General features: G+C 46.3%; 1 protein-coding gene across 2 annotated transcripts in view; it reads right to left on the bottom strand.

Moving 5' to 3' along the window:
• Positions 1 to 251: 251 nt before the first annotated feature.
• LOC309559057 (solute carrier family 15 member 2-like) overlaps positions 252 to 19,786 on the bottom strand; it is an 87,292-nt gene continuing 67,757 nt past the window's right edge. For both annotated transcript variants that reach the window (XM_082262191.1, XM_082262190.1), the window contains 8 exons: positions 18,812 to 18,946; positions 16,568 to 16,720; positions 14,550 to 14,596; positions 11,735 to 11,842; positions 11,343 to 11,436; positions 3,025 to 3,177; positions 2,021 to 2,125; positions 252 to 481 (listed from right to left, as the gene is read on the bottom strand). In XM_082262191.1, coding sequence (XP_082118317.1) covers positions 284 to 481; positions 2,021 to 2,125; positions 3,025 to 3,177; positions 11,343 to 11,436; positions 11,735 to 11,842; positions 14,550 to 14,596; positions 16,568 to 16,720; positions 18,812 to 18,946 — 993 coding nt within the window. In that variant the 3' untranslated portion in view covers positions 252 to 283. The remainder of the gene's footprint in view (positions 482 to 2,020; positions 2,126 to 3,024; positions 3,178 to 11,342; positions 11,437 to 11,734; positions 11,843 to 14,549; positions 14,597 to 16,567; positions 16,721 to 18,811; positions 18,947 to 19,786) is intronic.

Here is a 19,786-nt window from a genome sequence, read left to right as displayed (position 1 = left end):
CAGCTGCACAGGCTTTGTAGCACCCCCCACCCCCCTTGTGAAAATCACAAAAACAAGCTGAATTTTTTATGGCTTCTTACGACTCATACATAGCTGGGTGTCCATCAGGGCTGATAAAACAAGTTCTTGGTGAAGAAGAAGGAAGGGATGGGGATGACCCAAGAAAACGCAGGCGGCTGGTCATCAGTCGTCCAATCCGGAGAGAGGCTCAAAAGCAGAAATGCGGATTTAATGAAGTAAGTTTTCAATAACAAGTTTTAGTTTATTTCCTGCTTTTTACATTTTAGATCTTCGTCTTCTTCTCCTCCATATTGTCTATACTGGTCTCATCGAAGTCAGGTGTTGGCTTCTTGATATCGTCCTCCTCATTGTCACCTTCTTTCAGGTCACCGGGGTCCACCGGAACATAGAAGTATCCCATGATGGAGAAGATGATGGTTACAGCGACCAGAAGTGCGGCAAACAGGATAAACTCCGCCCACTGCGAGGAGAGATGTGTATACAAATATACATATTATATATACAAATTCAATACTAACATTATAGAATACATTTTCAGGTGTAGCCAAAATATGTTTTATTTTCAGTTATGGATTGGGTGGGGCAGTGTTGGGACAAGGTCTTCTAGAGCCCAGGGCGAACATGCCAATTTACTCCCCCCCAAGATATATGGGCATTATGTTTCAGCAAAAATCCCCCCCCCCCCAAAAAAAAAAAAAATCAATCATTATTCTGTGTGCTCACCCGTAATCATAACTTTCCCCTTCTTCCAGTACAAATCTGCCTTCCTGCTGAAATCCCCCCCCCCCACCTAGCAAAAATCTTTGCCTCCCCCCAGTTCAAATCCTCTCTCTCCTCATATGCCCCTGCACGAAGCACACCCCCCCCCCCCCAAAAAAAAAAAAATCCCTTCTTAGCACCAGTGCGCTACCCTTCAAATTTCCCCTCCAACCACAAATCTTCTACCCCCCACCACAAATCCCCCCTTCCAGCACAAATTCCCCTCCCCCAATCCCCTTTCTAAGCACAACCCCCCCCCCCCCCCCACAACATATTTTCTTTCCTAGCACAAATATCCTCATATTATTCCTACTAGCACACAACAGAAAGTAAGAACAACATCTCAGAGAATGGGAGTGTTTTTGCTAGGAGGGGGGATTTGCAGATAGGAGAGGATTAGTGCTACAAGGTAAGATTTGAAGGGGGGATTGTGCTAGGAGGTGATTTTTTTGAGGGTGGGAAGGGAATTTGTGCTGTGGGGGGGGGGGGAGTTGTGCTAAGAGGGTGGATTTGGAGGGTTGGGGGCTTGGTGCTAGGAGAGTGGCTTTGTAGATGGATTTGTGCTGAGAGGGGGGTTAAGGGAAAGGAAGGGAGACTTGTGCTAGGAGGGTAAATCTGGAGGGAGGGGGGTTAGGATTATTGCTAGAGATGGAATTTTTTTTGGGGGGAGAGGGATTTGTACTGGGGCAATCATGGGGAGAATGAGGTTGGAGGAAGGGGGATTTATGCTAGGAGAGGATTTTTTTTGGGGGGGGGGGGATTTGTGATAGGTGGGGGGATATAGCAAGGGAGAAAGGATTAGTGCTAGGTGGGGGATTTTGGGGGATTTGAGCTGGGAGAGGATATCAGGGGAAAGGATTTGTTCTAGGAGGGGAGAATTGTAGTGTGAAGATTTATTGCTGGGGGAGATTTGTACTGGGGGGGGGGGGGTGGAGGTGATTTGTGCTGGAAGAGAGGATGATGGGGATTTGTGCACGAAGGGGTGACTTGTGGGGTGGGGAATTGTGCTGGAAGGGGACATTTGACATTTGAAGATAAGAGCATTTATGCTAGGAGGGGGGTTGAGCTGGGAGGGGGATGGAGGTACAAAGACTTTTGCTGGTGGGGGGGGATTTCAGCAGGGGAGGATATATACCGGGAGGAGGGGGAGTTTTTGTTTTTTTTTGGGGAGGGGGGAGGGAGTGTACAAGTTAGTGTGCAATTTTTTTGTGGGGGTTGAGAGTTTATTGATAAACATTACCTGTTCCATCTTTCCGGCCTGGGCCACTATAAGCACGATGATGTTGCCGAAAGCCACAGTGAGCAGCCATGCAGCCTGGAGGACGGACTTCATACTGGCCGGAGCCTGGGGGCCGGAAGACACAAAGAGGACCGGTCACAAGTCAACATTTAGCAGCTTCAGTGCCAAGAAATCGAATCTGACATTGCCAGCCCAACATCACCTAGCCCTTACCCAGGGGAGGACTAGGCCAGGGGGCAATTGCCACCTGGGCCTCTCTGATGTCCTAAAAAAAGACTGCACCGCTTCTGCCACAGACATGCCTAAATTATTCCTGGTGAAGAGAAGTAGTATCTGCCACTGACCTACTGGGTGCAGGATGAAGACACGGACAGAGAGCAGGCCCCCCCCCCCCCCCAAGCATGGATGGTCTAAACCAGTGATGGCGAACCTTGGCACCCTAGATGTTTTGGAACTACATTTCCCATGATGCTCATGCACTCTACAGTGTAGCTGAGCATCATGGGAAATGTAGGCCCAAAACATCTGGGGTGCCAAGGTTCATCATCGCTGGTCTAAACTGTGTCTGAGCAGAGGCCGGTTCCATGCCCCACTTGAGACTCTCCTCCCCTGGCCAGCCCCGACCGCCCCCTGCTGGCCAGGTTGGGAACCCGGATTCAGCTGGTGAGTAGAGAGTACTGGGAGCAGGACTTCAGCCGGGAATGGGGGTCAGGAGGAGGACTGGAAGAGGAAGAGTGGGAGTCGCTGCACCATGGGCCTCTGGTTTGTACTTGCCCCCTGGGCTGAAAGTTGCCAGTCTGCCCCTGCCCTTACCTCCCCAGCTTGACAGTCCCTGGCTCACCCCTTTTATTCAGTTAGTTCAAATGAGTCTTTTTGAGACAAAGGAGGCCCCCCAACATCCACCAAACATTGAATTATCAGTTCTGGGTGGAGTGCCCCTTTTACCCCATGTGTACCTTCCAGCAGGTGAAGGTGAGACTTATTATCTCATTGTGAGTTGTTACCTGTGAGTAGGAGAAGTCTAAGCCGGTGACTGAGAACATGACCTCTCCGGCGCTCAGTATGACGTATTGCGGGATCTGCCACGCCACATGCACGTTGTTTGCATCAATGTCCTCCACCTTGTAGGCTTTTATGACTTCATTGGCTTCATCCACCTGATTAGAAAAGTTCACATGTGAGATGGAAATAACCAACAGCTGATGCTGAACTAATAAATATTTGATTTGTAAGGGAAAAAAAAAAAGAATAAAGACCATAGATGCCAAGTGTCCCAGACTTTCTGGGACAGTCCCGCATCTTGAACCTCAGTCCAAATGATGGTGTGTCCTGGGCCATGTCCTGGAATCACAATTTTACCCCAATAAATTATTCATTAGGGTGATTGGGGGCTCTGCGTGGGTGGTCCCTGCATAATCCCAGTTCCCAGGACATAACCCTACCCACAGTCTGCCTTAGGCCCGCTCAGTGACCAGATGGTTTTGCCCACTGACTAGACTGAACCTCCAAACCCTGCAGTTTAGGGGGTTCAGTCTAGTCTAGTAGCTCAGTGACCAGATGGTTTTGGCCACTCACTAGACTGAACCTCCAAACCCTGCAGTTTGTGGGGTTAAGTCTAGCCTAGTAGCTCAGTGACCAGATGGTTTTGCCCACTGACTAGACTGAGCCTCCAAACCATGAAGTTTGTTGGGTTCAGTCTAATTCAGTAGCTCAGTGACCAGATGGTTTTGCCCACTCACTAGACTGAACCTCCATACCCTGCAGTTTGTGGGGTTCAGTCTAGTCTAGTAGCTCAGTGACCAGATGGTTTTGCCCACTGACTAGACTGAACCTCCAAACCTTGCTGTTTAGGGGGTTCAGTCTAGTCTTGTAGCTCAGTGACCAGATGTTTTTTCCCACTGACTAGACTGAACCTCCAAACCCTGCAGTTTGTGGGGTTCAGTCTAGTCTAGTAGCTCAGTGACCAGATGGTTTTGGCCACTCATTAGACTGAACCTCCAAACCCTGCAGTTTAGGGGGTTCAGTCTAGTCTAGTAGCTCAGTGACCAGATGGTTTTTTTCCCACTGAGTAGACTGAACCTCCAAAACCTGCAGTTTGGAGGGTTAAGTCTAGTCTAGTAGCTCGGTGACCAGATGGTTTTGCCCACTGACTAGACTGAACCTCCAAACCTGTGAAGTTTGTTGGGTTCAGTCTAATTTAGTAGCTCAGTGACCAGATGGTTTTGGCCACTCACTAGACTGAACCTCCAAACCCTGCAGTTTAGGGGGTTCAGTCTAGTCTAGTAGCTCAGTGACCAGATGGTTTTGCCCACTGACTAGACTGAACCTCCAAACCTTGCTGTTTAGGGGGTTCAGTCTAGTCTTGTAGCTCAGTGACCAGATGTTTTTTCCCACTGACTAGACTGAACCTCCAAACCCTGCAGTTTGTGGGGTTCAGTCTAGTCTAGTAGCTCAGTGACCAGATGGTTTTGGCCACTCACTAGACTGAACCTCCAAACCCTGCAGTTTAGGGGGTTCAGTCTAGTCTAGTAGCTCAGTGACCAGATGTTTTTTTTCCCACTGAGTAGACTGGACCTCCAAAACCTGCAGTTTGGAGGGTTAAGTCTAGTCTAGTAGCTCGTGACCAGATGGTTTTGCCCACTGACTAGACTGAACCTCCAAACCTGTGAAGTTTGTTGGGTTCAGTCTAATTTAGTAGCTCAGTGACCAGATGGTTTTGGAAACTCACTAGACTGAACCTCCAAACCCTGCAGTTTAGGGGGTTCAGTCTAGTCTAGTAGCTCAGTGACCAGATGGTTTTGCCCACTGACTAGACTAAACCTCCAAACCCTGCAGTTTAGGGGGTTCAGTCTAGTCTAGTAGCTCAGTGACCAGATGGTTTTGCCCACTCACTAGACTGAACTTCCAAACTGTGAAGTTTGTTGGGTTCGGTCTAATTTAGTAGATCAGTGACCAGATGGTTTTGCCCACTCACTAGACTGAACCTCCATACCCTGCAGTTTAGGGGGTTCAGTCTAGTCTAGTAGCTCAGTGACCAGATGATTTTGGCCACTCACTAGACTGAACCTCCAAACCCTGCAGTTTGTGGGGTTAAGTCTAGCCTAGTAGCTCAGTGACCAGATGGTTTTGCCCACTGACTAGACTGAGCCTCCAAACCCTGCAGTTTGTGGGGTTCAGTCTAGTCTAGTAGCTCAGTGACCAGATGGTTTTGCCCACTGACTAGACTGAACCTCCATACCCTGCAGTTTGCGGGGTTCAGTCTAGTCTAGTAGCTCAGTGACCAGATGATTTTGCCCACTGACTAGACTGAACCTCCAAACCTTGCTGTTTAGGGGGTTCAGTCTAGTCTTGTAGCTCAGTGACCAGATGTTTTTTCCCACTGACTAGACTGAACCTCCAAACCCTGCAGTTTGTGGGGTTCAGTCTAGTCTAGTAGCTCAGTGACCAGATGGTTTTGGCCACTCATTAGACTGAACCTCCAAACCCTGCAGTTTAGGGGGTTCAGTCTAGTCTAGTAGCTCAGTGACCAGATGGTTTTTTTCCCACTGAGTAGACTGAACCTCCAAAACCTGCAGTTTGGAGGGTTAAGTCTAGTCTAGTAGCTCGGTGACCAGATGGTTTTGCCCACTGACTAGACTGAACCTCCAAACCTGTGAAGTTTGTTGGGTTCAGTCTAATTTAGTAGCTCAGTGACCAGATGGTTTTGGCCACTCACTAGACTGAACCTCCAAACCCTGCAGTTTAGGGGGTTCAGTCTAGTCTAGTAGCTCAGTGACCAGATGGTTTTGCCCACTGACTAGACTGAACCTCCAAACCCTGCAGTTTGTGGGGTTCAGTCTAGTCTAGTAGCTCAGTGACCAGATGGTTTTGGCCACTCACTAGACTGAACCTCCAAACCCTGCAGTTTAGGGGGTTCAGTCTAGTCTAGTAGCTCAGTGACCAGATGTTTTTTTTCCCACTGAGTAGACTGGACCTCCAAAACCTGCAGTTTGGAGGGTTAAGTCTAGTCTAGTAGCTCGGTGACCAGATGGTTTTGCCCACTGACTAGACTGAACCTCCAAACCTGTGAAGTTTGTTGGGTTCAGTCTAATTTAGTAGCTCAGTGACCAGATGGTTTTGGAAACTCACTAGACTGAACCTCCAAACCCTGCAGTTTAGAGGGTTCAGTCTAGTCTAGTAGCTCAGTGACCAGATGATTTTGCCCACTGACTAGACTAAACCTCCAAACCCTGCAGTTTAGGGGGTTCAGTCTAGTCTAGTAGCTCAGTGACCAGATGGTTTTGCCCACTCACTAGACTGAACTTCCAAACTGTGAAGTTTGTTGGGTTCGGTCTAATTTAGTAGATCAGTGACCAGATGGTTTTGCCCACTCACTAGACTGAACCTCCATACCCTGCAGTTTAGGGGGTTCAGTCTAGTCTAGTAGCTCAGTGACCAGATGGTTTTGCCCACTCACTAGACTGAACCTCCATACCCTGCAGTTTGTGGGGTTCAGTCTAGTCTAGTAGCTCAGTGACCAGATTGTTTTGGCCACTCACTAGACTGAACCTCCAAACCCTGCAGTTTGTGGGGTTAAAGAGGAAGTAAACCCTCCTCGGGAAGTTGTACCTATAGGTAAGCCTATATTAAGGCTTACCTATAGGTACTGTAAATATCTCCTAAACATGTACCGTTTAGGAGATATTTACCTTTAATGCAGCCAGTGACGTCACTGGCGCATGCGCTCTGAAGGAACGGCTGATCGTGCCGTTCCTTCAGAGCCCCGTGCCGTGACCGTCGGCTCCCGCGCGCGTGCGCGGGAGTGACGTCACCGCGGCTCCGGCCAATCAGATGGCCGGATGCCGCGATCCCGGAAGACGGGCGACAGAACATGTCGCTCGTCATACAGGTGAGTGAGCGGCACGGCGGGGGCTCGTTCTAAGGTAAGTATTGCATAATGAGCTAATATGCGATGCATACTAGCTCATTATGTGTTTCTCTTGCAGGATGTAAAAAAAAAAAAAAAATTTTAAACGGGTTTACAACCTCTTTAAGTCTAGCCTAGTAGCTCAGTGACCAGATGGTTTTGGCCACTCTCTAGACTAAACCTCCAAACCCTGCAGTTTGTGGGGTTAAGTCTAGCCTAGTAGCTCATTGACCAGATGGTTTTGGCCACTCACTAGACTGAACCTCCAAACCCTGCAGTTTAAGGGGTTCGGTCTAGTCTAGTAGCTCAGTGACCAGATGGTTTTGCCCACTCACTAGACTGAACCTCCAAACTGTGAAGTTTGTTGGGTTCAGTGTAATTTAGTAGCTCAGTGACCAGATGGTTTTGCCCACTCACTAGACTGAACCTCCATACCCTGCAGTTTGTGGAGTTCAGTCTAGTCTAGTAGCTCAGTGACCAGATGGTTTTGCCCACTGACTAGACTGAACCTCCAAACCCTGCAGTTTGTAGGGTTCAGTCTAGTCTAGTAGCTCAGTGACCAGATGGTTTTGGCCACTCACTAGACTGAACCTCCAAACCCTGCAGTTTAGGGGGTTCAGTCTAGTCTAGTAGCTCAGTGACCAGATGGTTTTTTTCCCACTGAGTAGACTGAACCTCCAAAACCTGCAGTTTGGAGGGTTAAGTCTAGTCTAGTAGCTCGGTGACCAGATGGTTTTGCCCACTGACTAGACTAAACCTCCAAACCCTGCAGTTTAGGGGGTTCAGTCTAGTCTAGTAGCTCAGTAACCAGATGGTTTTGCCCACTCACTAGACTGAACTTCCAAACTGTGAAGTTTGTTGGGTTCGGTCTAATTTAGTAGATCAGTGACCAGATGGTTTTGCCCACTCACTAGACTGAACCTCCATACCCTGCAGTTTAGGGGGTTCAGTCTAGTCTAGTAGCTCAGTGACCAGATGGGTTTGCCCACTCACTAGACTGAACCTCCATACCCTGCAGTTTGTGGGGTTCAGTCTAGTCTAGTAGCTCAGTGACCAGATGGTTTTGCCCACTGACTAGACTGAACCTCCAAACCTTGCTGTTTAGGGGGTTCAGTCTAGTCTTGTAGCTCAGTGACCAGGTGGTTTTTCCCACTGACTAGACTAAACCTCCAAACCCTGCAGTTTATGGGGTTCAGTCTAGTCTTGTAGCTCAGTGACCAGATGGTTTTTCCCACTGACTAGACTGAACCTCCAAACCCTGCAGTTTGTGGGGTTCAGTCTAGTCTTGTAGCTCAGTGACCAGATGGTTTTTCCCACTGACTAGACTGAACCTCCAAACCCTGCAGTTTAGGGGGTTCAGTCTAGTCTAGTAGCTCAGTGACCAGATGGTTTTGGCCACTCAATAGACTGAACCTCCAAACCCTGCAGTTTAGGGGGTTCAGTCTAGTCTAGTAGCTCAGTGACCAGATGGTGTTTTTCCCACTGAGTAGACTGAACCTCCAAAACCTGCAGTTTGGAGGGTTAAGTCTAGTCTAGTAGCTCGGTGACCAGATGGTTTTGCCCACTGACTAGACTGAACCTCCAAACCTGTGAAGTTTGTTGGGTTCAGTCTAATTTAGTAGCTCAGTGACCAGATGGTTTTGCCCACTGACTAGGCTGAACCTCCATACCCTGCAGTTTAGGGGGTTCAGTCTAGTCTAGTAGCTCAGTGACCAGATGGTTTTGCCCACTCACTAGACTGAACCTCCATACCCTGCAGTTTGTGGGGTTCAGTCTAGTCTAGTAGCTCAGTGACCAGATGGTTTTGCCCACTGACTAGACTGAACCTCCAAACCTTGCTGTTTAGGGGGTTCAGTCTAGTCTTGTAGCTCAGTGACCAGGTGGTTTTTCCCACTGACTAGACTAAACCTCCAAACCCTGCAGTTTATGGGGTTCAGTCTAGTCTTGTAGCTCAGTGACCAGATGGTTTTTCCCACTGACTAGACTGAACCTCCAAACACTGCAGTTTGTGTGGTTCATTCTAGTCTTGTAGCTCAGTGACCAGATGGTTTTTCCCACTGACTAGACTGAACCTCCAAACCCTGCAGTTTAGGGGGTTCAGTCTAGTCTAGTAGCTCAGTGACCAGATGGTTTTGGCCACTCACTAGACTGAACCTCCAAACCCTGCAGTTTAGGGGGTTCAGTCTAGTCTAGTAGCTCAGTGACCAGATGGTGTTTTTCCCACTGAGTAGACTGAACCTCCAAAACCTGCAGTTTGGAGGGTTAAGTCTAGTCTAGTAGCTCGGTGACCAGATGGTTTTGCCCACTGACTAGACTGAACCTCCAAACCTGTGAAGTTTGTTGGGTTCAGTCTAATTTAGTAGCTCAGTGACCAGATGGTTTTGCCCACTGACTAGGCTGAACCTCCATACCCTGCAGTTTAGGGGGTTCAGTCTAGTCTAGTAGCTCAGTGACCAGATGGTTTTGCCCACTGACTAGACTGAACCTCCAAACCCTGCAGTTTGGGGGGTTCAGTCTAGTCTAGTAGGTGGGTGAAGGCACTAGGTCACTGGGTGAGCCTAAGGCAGACTGTGGTCGGAGTTGTGTACCGGGAACCGGGACTGAAATGTTGCTGAGCATTTAGGACCATTCTGCAGATTCTAATTGTGATGATGGATTTCTAAACATTGATAGTAGAAGTTTGAAATGGGACACAATGTAAAGATTATATAGATGGGAGACTTTGTTATTTGCAAGAGAACTAATGCTGCTATATTAAGCTTGAATGTCTTATCACTAAAGACCTCTGTTCATCAAAGGGTTAAGCGCCACAATTATTGTTCTGCAATGTTGTATCAGAAGTTTGAGATCAGACCCCCCTATCTGGGGAGAAACTGGGTCTCTCGACCTGCAATGAAACTACAAGTCCCAGCATAACCCTCAAGCTGCTGTACAGAAAAATAATCCGAGATACACTGTTTGGCCAAAATTATGTACCCCCCCCCCCCCTCCAAATGAGTCAGGTGTTTCCAGTGAAGGGTCCTGCTAAAACTCCATCATACAAAGACATTGGAGACAATTGTGCTCTTCCAACCTTGTGGTAACAGTTTGGTGAAGACCCTTTTCTGTTCCACCATGACTGTCCCCTACCCCCTGTACTGTACAAAGCCAACTCCATAAGGACCTTGTGTGACCAGTATAGTATGGAGGAACTTCAGTGGTCTTTATAGAGCCCTGACCTCAACCCTACTGAACACATTCTAGATAAATTGGAATGAACCAAGTCTTCCCAACCAACAGCTCCATAAAGACATGGTTTGATCAGTTTGGTGTGGAGAAACTCAAGTGTCCTGCGCAGAGCTCGGACCCCAACCCTACTGAACACCTTTGGGATGAATTGGAGCTTCGATTGTGAGCTAGCTCTCTTTTTTTTTATGTGCCCAATTAGTAAGCCAGGTTTTCTCATCCAACATTAGTACCTGACCTCACTAATGGGCACACATCCCCACAGACACTCTCCAAAATCTTGTGGAAAGCCTTCCCAGAAGAATATAAGGATGTTTTCACCAAATAGGGGGACAACACCATGCTACATGCCATGAGGGAACTCCATAATAATGGCCATGGTTCTTAGAATGAGATGTCCAACTCCATAAAGACATGGTGTGAACAGTTTGGTGTGGAGGAACTCAAATGTCCTGCACAGAGCCCTGACCTCACCGTACTGAACAAATTTGGGATGCATTAGAGGTTAAGGTCTCTTTTTTTTTTGTTGTTGCCCAACGTGAGGCACAATGTGTGAACCAGGTCTTCCCATCCAATCTCAGTACCTGACCTTCACAAATGGGCACACATTCCCACAGACACCCTCCAAAGTCTTGTGGAAGTCTTCCCAGAAGAATGGAAGGATGTAATCACCACAAAGGGGGACAACTCCATGCTACATGCCATGGGGAACTCCATAATAATGGCCATGGTTCTTAGAATGAGATGTCCAACTCCATAAAGACATGGTGTAACCAGTTTGGTGTGGAGGAACTCGAATGTCCTGCACAGAGCCTCGACTTCACCCTATTGAACAAATTTGGGATGCATTAGAGGTCTAGGTCTCTTTTTTTTTTGGTGCCCAACGTGAGGCACAATGTGTGAACCAGGTCTTCCCATCCAATCTCAGTACCTGGCCTCACAAATGGGCACACATTTCTACAGAAACCCTCCAAAATCTTGTGTAAAGTCTTCCCAGTAGAGTGAAGGATCTTATAGCCAAATCAATGGCTATGGGGAAGGGGCAACCTCATGTTAGAGGCCATGGTTTTGAAATGGGATGTCCAACAATATGTGATGATCAGGTGTCCACAAATGTTTTGTCATATGGTATAAAGCATTAATGGGGCTGCAGGATTCCTTGGAAGGTAAGAAAGCCAAAATGTTACTTACCTCTCTCAGTACTGCTGTGTATGCTGCACCAAAGTCCAGTAGACCCAGGTCAATCTTGTATTTATTTCCTTTGTAAGTCACGGTTAGTTTGGTACTGGTGGGAGAATAAACAATATTAAGAGATGGTATACAGGCAGAGGAGGATCTATCTATCTATCTATCTATCTATCTATCTATCTATCTATCTATCTATCTATCTATCTATCTATCTATCTATCTATCTATCTATCTATCTATCTATCTATCTATCTATCTATCTATCTATCTATCTATCTATCTATCTATCTATCTATCTATCTATCTATCTATCTATCTATCCATCTATCTGTCTATCCATCCATCCATCCATCCATCCATCTATCTAGAGATTCAATAATCATGAATCCACTCACAGTGCTCTTTTCTGGGTGAGATATTTCGATATGTTAAGGCTGGTACTGTCGATTGTTGTATCGCCAATTTTGATATCGTAGACAGTTTCTGAGAGCAAATTAATGAATCTGCAAGAAACAGGAAATCAGAAATGAACAACAAAAAAGGGGTGTATTTATCAATAAGTCCACAAAGCAATTCACCAATGCAAAAGTGCATGTACATTTGTTCTGTGTGAATGGGGAAAAAAAAATCAAATGTTATGAGACTATTTCCTGTGCTGGTCAATTGTTTTTCATTAAATTAAAGCAGAAAATACTGCATTTGGCCACTAGATGGTGCTAAGTATCATATCATTTTTCATGATACTTATCCTCTAGTGGCCAAATGCAGTATTTTCCATTTTAAATCAAAGTAAAATACAGAAAAATGACTGCAGAAAAAAGATTGAGTGGTCCATCGAGACTGCCCTTTTTTTTAATATACAGTACACGTTTTTTTTTTTGCCAACATTTTTGCCATATTTATATTGAATGAAATGCAATTTTATTTTCAAAATATACCCCTTATACCGCCGCTGCCTGTTTGATATATACTTTTTTTTTTCAGGATAATCTGCGACTCCATTTGGTGATAAATGTTAATGGATATCTCTTGATTTTTTTTTAACAAAAACTTGCCAAAAATAGTAAAAAAAAAATAAAAATTTTTAAAATTCCAGTTGTGTATTTCTTGACATTACTATGGCCCACACAACCAAAAATAAATTCTTCTATGCCTAACATTTATTTGTGCGTTATTTGATGTTTATACCTGTAAAAGGCCCAGAAAACAATAGTGCATATTTGCTTTCATTTTTTTCCTTACCTAAATACACCGACACTAAATTAACACCCACATGTGGATGTGGCATTGGGAGCAGCCTCTGTGTCCATGCAGCCGCTGCATCCTGATTGACCTTAATGCAGGGGAGGACTGGGCCAGGGGGCAGGGGGGCAAATGCCCCCTGGGCCACTCTGATGTCCTGTAAAAAGGCTGCACCACTTCTGCCACAGACATGCCTAAGGGATTCCTGGTGAAGAGAAGTAAAGTTTCCCCACCGCTGACATACTGAGTACGGGATGAAGACAAAGACAGAGCGCAGACCCCCCCTCCCCAGCATGGATGGGGTAAACTGTGTCTGAGCAGAGGCCGGTTCCATGCCCCACTTGAGACTCTCCTCCCATGGCCAGCCCCAACCGAGCTGTCCCAGCTCCTCCCATTCGCCCCCTGCTGGCCAGGTCAGGAACCCAGATTCAGCCTGGGGGTGAATAGAAAGTACCTGGAGAGGAGCTTCAGCCTGGAATGGGGGTCCGGAGGAGGCCGGGAAGAGAGAGAGTGGGAGGGGGGCAGAGTCGCTGCACCATGGGCCGCTGGTTTGTACTTGCCCCCTGGGCGGAAAGTTGCCAGTCTGCCCCTGCCTTAATGGGACTGCTGGCATGGGGATGCATGCAACACCCGTGCATCCCCAGGATGGTAAAATGCTGTCCTACACATGGCATGGAAGACAACACCCTGTGTAAATGAGGTCTAAACTCACAGACATCTCAGTCATCCTTTGTGTCGGCTGTGTTCTCTAGTACTACAGTTCAGCATGGTGACACCACAATGGGCAGTACTTTCACCACAAGCAATCTCCAGAGCTGTACAAGCCTAGCACCACCCCCCCCCCCCCCCCCACCATATAGGCCAGAGTTACTTTTTTCCAGTTGTGGCTCCCTTTAGAAAATATGCAAAATCCCAAGGCACCCCATTGTAAAATGTATTATGGGCAGATATAAAGTACTTGAAACCCATACTTGAGTAAAAGTACAAGTGCTCGATCAAAAAGTGACTTGAGTAGAAGTGGAAGTGCTCGATCAAAAAGTGACTTGAGTAGAAGTACTAAAGTATTCAACATGTTTTGTACTTAAGTATTGCAAGTAGTTTTTTTAACAATGTTGCTACTCAAGTACTGAAAGTAAAAGTACAAGTACTGTGTTATGTAGTTATTAAAGAATGAAGTCAAAAGTTTGAACATCATATTGTTTTTTATTATTTCAAATGCAGCTTTTATTTATACATACAGTAGTATTTATTTTCGTATGCGCTGATAATACACATGTTTTGAGCTTCATGAAACCTGCCATCTACTGTTCTGGCAGTGGTAATTTTTATAATAGTAACGAGTAACTATGCAGCACAAAAAAAAAATATTGGAGTAGAAGTATTGAAATCATCGAAAAAATGTAGTGAAGTAAAAGTGGAAGTAGAAGAAAAAAATTCTACTCTAGGAAAGTACAGATACCGCCTTTCCGTACTTAAGTACAGTAGTGAAGTAGTTCTACTTAGTTACTATACATCTCTGATTATGGGCAATTGTAAAATACTACATTATGGCCACCAGATGGAGCCGGTGAGCATAGTAAATACATACATCTTTGTCACAAGAGACACGATGTAACAATACTAGAGAATGCTAGAGGGAATTAGCAAATATGTTGGGTTTCAATTCCCTACACTCTTCAGAGCCATTTAGTGGCCAATATTTTACTAAGGCCCATAATAAAAGAACATTTGTTCAAAAGAGAAAATAGCCTAAGGAGCATTCATTTTTTGGCAAATTCGTAGAGAAGAAATGTACATGCAGATTCGCTGGACCAATGGTAATGCAATATTTTTTTTATAAACAGACCCCCTAAGACAGTGAATGTTTTCTACTCATTTAGAACATTGACTCCATTGCTTTGTTATGGTTTTGTGCACAGAAACATTTCTGTTCAACAGAATCTCATGCAACAGGCACCAAAGACATACCTGACCCCTGCTAATCCATTGGCTGGTTTTCTATTGGAATCTTGGATCTACAGGAGAAGAAAAAAAAAATCCATAAGTGTTACAATGTAACTGTTCAATACCAAATTACATGACAGCTATAGATTGTATGGAACTACACAGCTTTCTTATGTGATAGATGTTATCCAAAGATATCAGCATTGTATTGGCCAGTCAATACTAAAGCATTCAAATAAGGCATTTACAAGCAAAACAAAAATGTGTGTGTGTATATATATATATATATATGTACACACACATACAGTATCTCACAAAAGTGAGTACACCCCTCACATTTTTGTAAATATTTTATTCTATCTTTTCATGTGACAACACTGAAGAAATGACACTTTGCTACAATGTAAAGTAGTGAGTGTACAGCTTGTATAACAGTGTAAATTTACTGTCCCCTCAAAATAACTCAACACACAGTCATTAATGTCTAAACCGCTGGCAACAAAAGTGAGTACACCCCTAAGTGACAATGTCCAAATTGGGCCCAAAGTGTCAATATTTTGTGTGGCCGCCATTATTTTCCAGCACTGCCTTAACCCTCTTGGGCATGGAGTTCACCAGAGCTTCACAGGTTGCCACTGGAGTCCTCTTCCCCTCCTCCATGATGACATCACAGAGCTGGTGGATGTTAGAGACCTTGTGCTCCTCCAGCTCTCATTTGAGGATGCCCCACAGATGCTCAATAGGGTTTAGGTCTGGAGACATGCTTGGCCAGTCCATCACCTTTACCCTCAGCTTCTTTAGCAAGGCAGTGGTCATCTTGGAGGTGTTTGGGGTCATTATCATGTTGGAATACTGCCCTGCGGCCCAGTCTCCTAAGAGAGGGGATCATGTTCTGCTTCAGTATGTCACAGTACATGTTGGCATTCATGGTTCCCTCAATGAACTGTAGCTCCCCAGTGCCGGCAGCACTCATGCAGCCCCAGACCATGACACTCCCACCACCATGATTGACTGTAGGGAAGACACACTTGTCTTTGTACTCCTCACCTGGTTGCCACCACACACGCCTGACACCATCTGAACCAAATAAGTTTATCTTGGTCTCATCAGACCACAGGAGATGGTTCCAGTAATCCATGTCCTTAGTCTGCTTGTCTTCAGCAAACTGTTTGTGGGCTTTCTTGTGCATCATCTTTAGAAGAGGCTTCCTTCTGGGATGACAGCCATGCAGACCAATTTGATGCAGTGTGCGGTGTATGGTCTGAGCACTGACAGGCTGACCCCCCACCCCTTCAACCTCTGCAGCAATGCTGGCAGCATTCATTAGTCTATTTCCCAAAGACAACCTCTGGATATGACGCTGAGCACGTGTACTCAACTTCTTTGGTCGACCAGGGTGAGGCCTGTTCTGAGTGGAACCTGTCCTGTTAAACTGCTGTATGGTCTTGGCCACCGTGCTGCAGCTCAGTTTCAGGGTCTTGGCAATCTTCTTATAGCCTAGGCCATCTTTATGTAGAGCAACTATTCTTTTTTCAGATCCTCAGAGAGTTCTTTGCCATGAGGTGCCATGTTGAACTTCCAGTGACCAGTATGAGAGAGTGAGAGCGATAACACCAAATTTAACACACCTGCTCCCCATTCACACCTGAGACCTTGTAACACTAACGAGTCACATGACACCGGGGAGGGAAAATGGCTAATTGGGCCCAATTTGGACATTTTCACTTAGGGGTGTACTCACTTTTGTTGCCAGCGGTTTAGACATTAATGGCTGTGTGTTGAGTTATTTTGAGGGGACAGCAAATTTACACTGTTATACAAGCTGTACACTCACTACTTTACATTGTATCAAAGTGTCATTTCTTCAGTGTTGTCACATGAAAAGATAGAATAAAATATTTACAAAAATGTGAGGGGTGTACTTACTTTTGTGAGATACTGTATATATATTCAGTATATATATCAGAAATATGGTGTATCCTCCCCTCCCCCCTTCACAGACCACCCATGTATCACATGTTGAATAATTCTGACCAACCTACCGTTCTACAATACAGACTTCCATTCCTTGTATCCACCAATAAGGAGTATGTGGCTTCCTCACTAATGTCCCCTGTGCAGGAAATGTTCACTCCAGGATTTTTCACAGTCACCTTCGCAGAGCCAATGAAATGAATCTTCATGTAATTGGGATCCTGCAGCAGCAAAACACACAGATATCATGAAGTTTGACTGTTTCTGCACCAGAGAAGCTTACACTCTAATGCCCCTTGCTCCCACAAACAGTATTATTTTAATCCATTTATATACAGTAGCTCTGACAAATGCCATAGTGCTGTACTGAGGGGAGGGGGGTCACTGGGACTGAAAGACAGAGGAGACAATCAAACCCTCTACCACACAACTGCACTCTAACCAGAATGAAAAAAGTACAGTCGGTGTTCCCCTTTAGGCTTCATGCACACGGGATGTTATAAAAACGCCAGTAGCTTTGTAGTGAGTTTTTCAGCATTTTTTAGCTTTTTAGCATTGGCGTTTTTCAGTGTAGGAGCCGTGATGACGAAACGCGTCAGGGTGTGGGCACATGGTTACCTTGACGACAGTGACATTGGATTTGCTATCCGGAACTCACTGCAGTACACATCGGCTCTGTGCAGGCACAAAGGAGCGGTGAGAGCGATACAGTCACCTCTCTTCTATTTTAGTAACTCCCACTTTCCCACAATGCAATGCTTGCCAGAATTGCATCGCATGAGTGTTCACACCCATGCAATAAGATTTAGGTGCGGGGAAAAAAAATGTCCCTACAAGATTTTGGACGCAAATGTGGACCCTTTTTTCCCCTGCATCAAAATCGCATCGCATGGGTGTGAACACCCATACGATGCGATTCTGTCAAGCTCACTGCATTTTGCAATCTGTTTCGGGGTGTCGTTCATGGAACATTAAGCCCCCCGTTCACATTAAGCAGATTTGACATGTTAAATCGCATGTCAAATCAGAGCCTATTGCCGGGAACGTCACTGTCTGAATTGGTGCCACCGGACTTTGCGGCGCCGCACCGATTCCCAAAAGTAGTTTCTGCACTATTTTTGGCGACTTCAGGGCGATTTCAATAGATATCTATGCATGAGCCCGTACAGTTGTCTGTCAAATCGCCCCCTAAAGTCGCACTGACATGCGAGTTTGAAATTGTGCACATTGAGCTGAATGATTTCAAACCCCGCCCTCAGTGTGAACCAGTGCCGTTGCCGGCAATAGGCTCCGATTTGAAATGCGATTCGACATGACAAATCGCATGCCAAATAGGCACAATGTAAACAGGGCTTCCATGTTCCATGAACGATACCCCGAAACAGATTGCAAAATGCAGTGCACTTGCCAGAATCACATTGCATGGCTGTTCACATCCATGCAATGCGATTAGGTGTGGAGAGAAAAAGGGTCCTACAACGGTTTGGCGCAAATGTGATGCGATTTGAGCCATACAAAATATATGGCTCAAATCGCATCGCACACAGACATCACATGTGATGAGCACAGGAATGCAGAATTTGGAATGTGATTTGCCATGTCGAATCGCTCAAATTGGAGCCTATTGCCGGCAACGGCACCGGTTCACACTGAGGGCGGGTTTGAGCGCGCACGATTTCAAACTCGCATATCGTGCAAGTTTGGGGGCGATGTGTGAATAATATCATGAAGTCACCAATAGTAGCGCAGAAACTACTTTTGGGAATCGGTGCGGTGCCGCAAAGTCAGGGTCGCACCAATTTGGACAGTGATGTTGCCGGCAATATGCTCTGATTTATTATGCGATTTGACATGTCAAATCTGCCCGAGGTGAACGGGGGGCTTAATGTTCCATGAAAGACACCCCGAAACAGATTGCAAAATGCAGTGAGCTTGACAGAATCGCATTGCATGGGTGTTCACATCCATGCGATGCATTTTTGATGCGGGGACAAAAGGGCCCACATTTGCACCAAAATGTTGTAGGACCCTTTTTTCCCCGCACCTAAATCTTATCGCATGGGTGTGAATACCCAATGCGATGCAATTCTGGCAAGCATTGCATTGTGGGAAAGTCGGAGTTGCTAACATAACAGAGAGGTGATTTTTAGCTAAAAACGCCAAAAAATGCTGAAAAACGCTGGAAAAAAACTCACTAAAAAGCTGCTGGTGTTTTTATAACTTCCCGTGTGCATGAGGCTTTATTCTCACTGTACTGTACATTCATTCCCCTTCGCCATGTCATGTGACTGCTCAGGGGGCGTGTCTCTTACCTGGAAATCTCTGATGATCAGCGATGGTCGTGTGAACGGAGAATTGTTTGGCACCTGAACGGTGACTTCTTGGTTTGCAAAGTTCAGAACCTGCACATAGCTCTCTCCGGCCTTTGGGATGAGCGGATTGGCCGCCTGGAATGCCAGAATAAAAATAAATTACAGCAAACACACAGAAAAAAAAAAGAGGGGGGGGGGGCAGTGCTTGGACAAGGTGACCTAGAGCCCAGGGAGAGCATGCCACATTGCACCCCTTCCACCCCAAGGGGGGGGGGGTGATTATGTGTCTGAAAAAATACCCTCCCCCCCAAAAAATAAATATAATCGAGCACTAATCTGCATGGTCCACGCTTAGCAAAAATCCCCCCTTCCTCTCAGTACAAATCCACTTTGCTCCCCCATCCCCCCTACAGCTTGAATCAGAGGCGTAACTAGAACCTTCAGGGCCCCGATGCAAGAAACCATGAAGGGCCCCCCAGACCCCTGGCCGGGGCCCTTCCCTTCAAGCCCGGGGCTCTTCCCACTAATCCTGGGGCTCTTTAATCTCATTGCATGGCCTTTTATTATGGTCCCGCATCAGGATCCTTTCACAAGTTCTGCAGTGGGCCCCCTTTCTGCAATCTTGGGGCCTCCCCACAGTGGTGAAATGCCAGGGCCCGGTCGCAAGTGTGACCTTTGAGATCCTAGAAGTTCACCCACTGGTTTGCTACCGGGCCCCCTGGAGCATGGGGCCCGGTAGCGATTGCAACCCCTGCAACCCCTGTAGTTACGCCCCTGGCTTGAATCCTCTATCTCCCCATATGCCTGCAGCACAAATCCCTTCCCCAATCCTCTACCCCTCAAATTTCCCCTCCAAGCACAAATCCCCTCCCTCCAGGGGCTGACTGGGCAACTTTCAGCCCAGGGGGTAAGTTCAAACCCGAGGCCCATGGCGCAGCGACTTGGCCCCCCTCTTCCACTCTCCCTCCTCTCAGC

Source organism: Pelophylax lessonae (genome assembly GCF_965119305.1).
Source record: "Pelophylax lessonae genome assembly, chromosome: 6".
NCBI lineage: Eukaryota > Metazoa > Chordata > Amphibia > Anura > Ranidae > Pelophylax > Pelophylax lessonae.
This window is presented reverse-complemented; position numbering and strand designations above follow the sequence as displayed.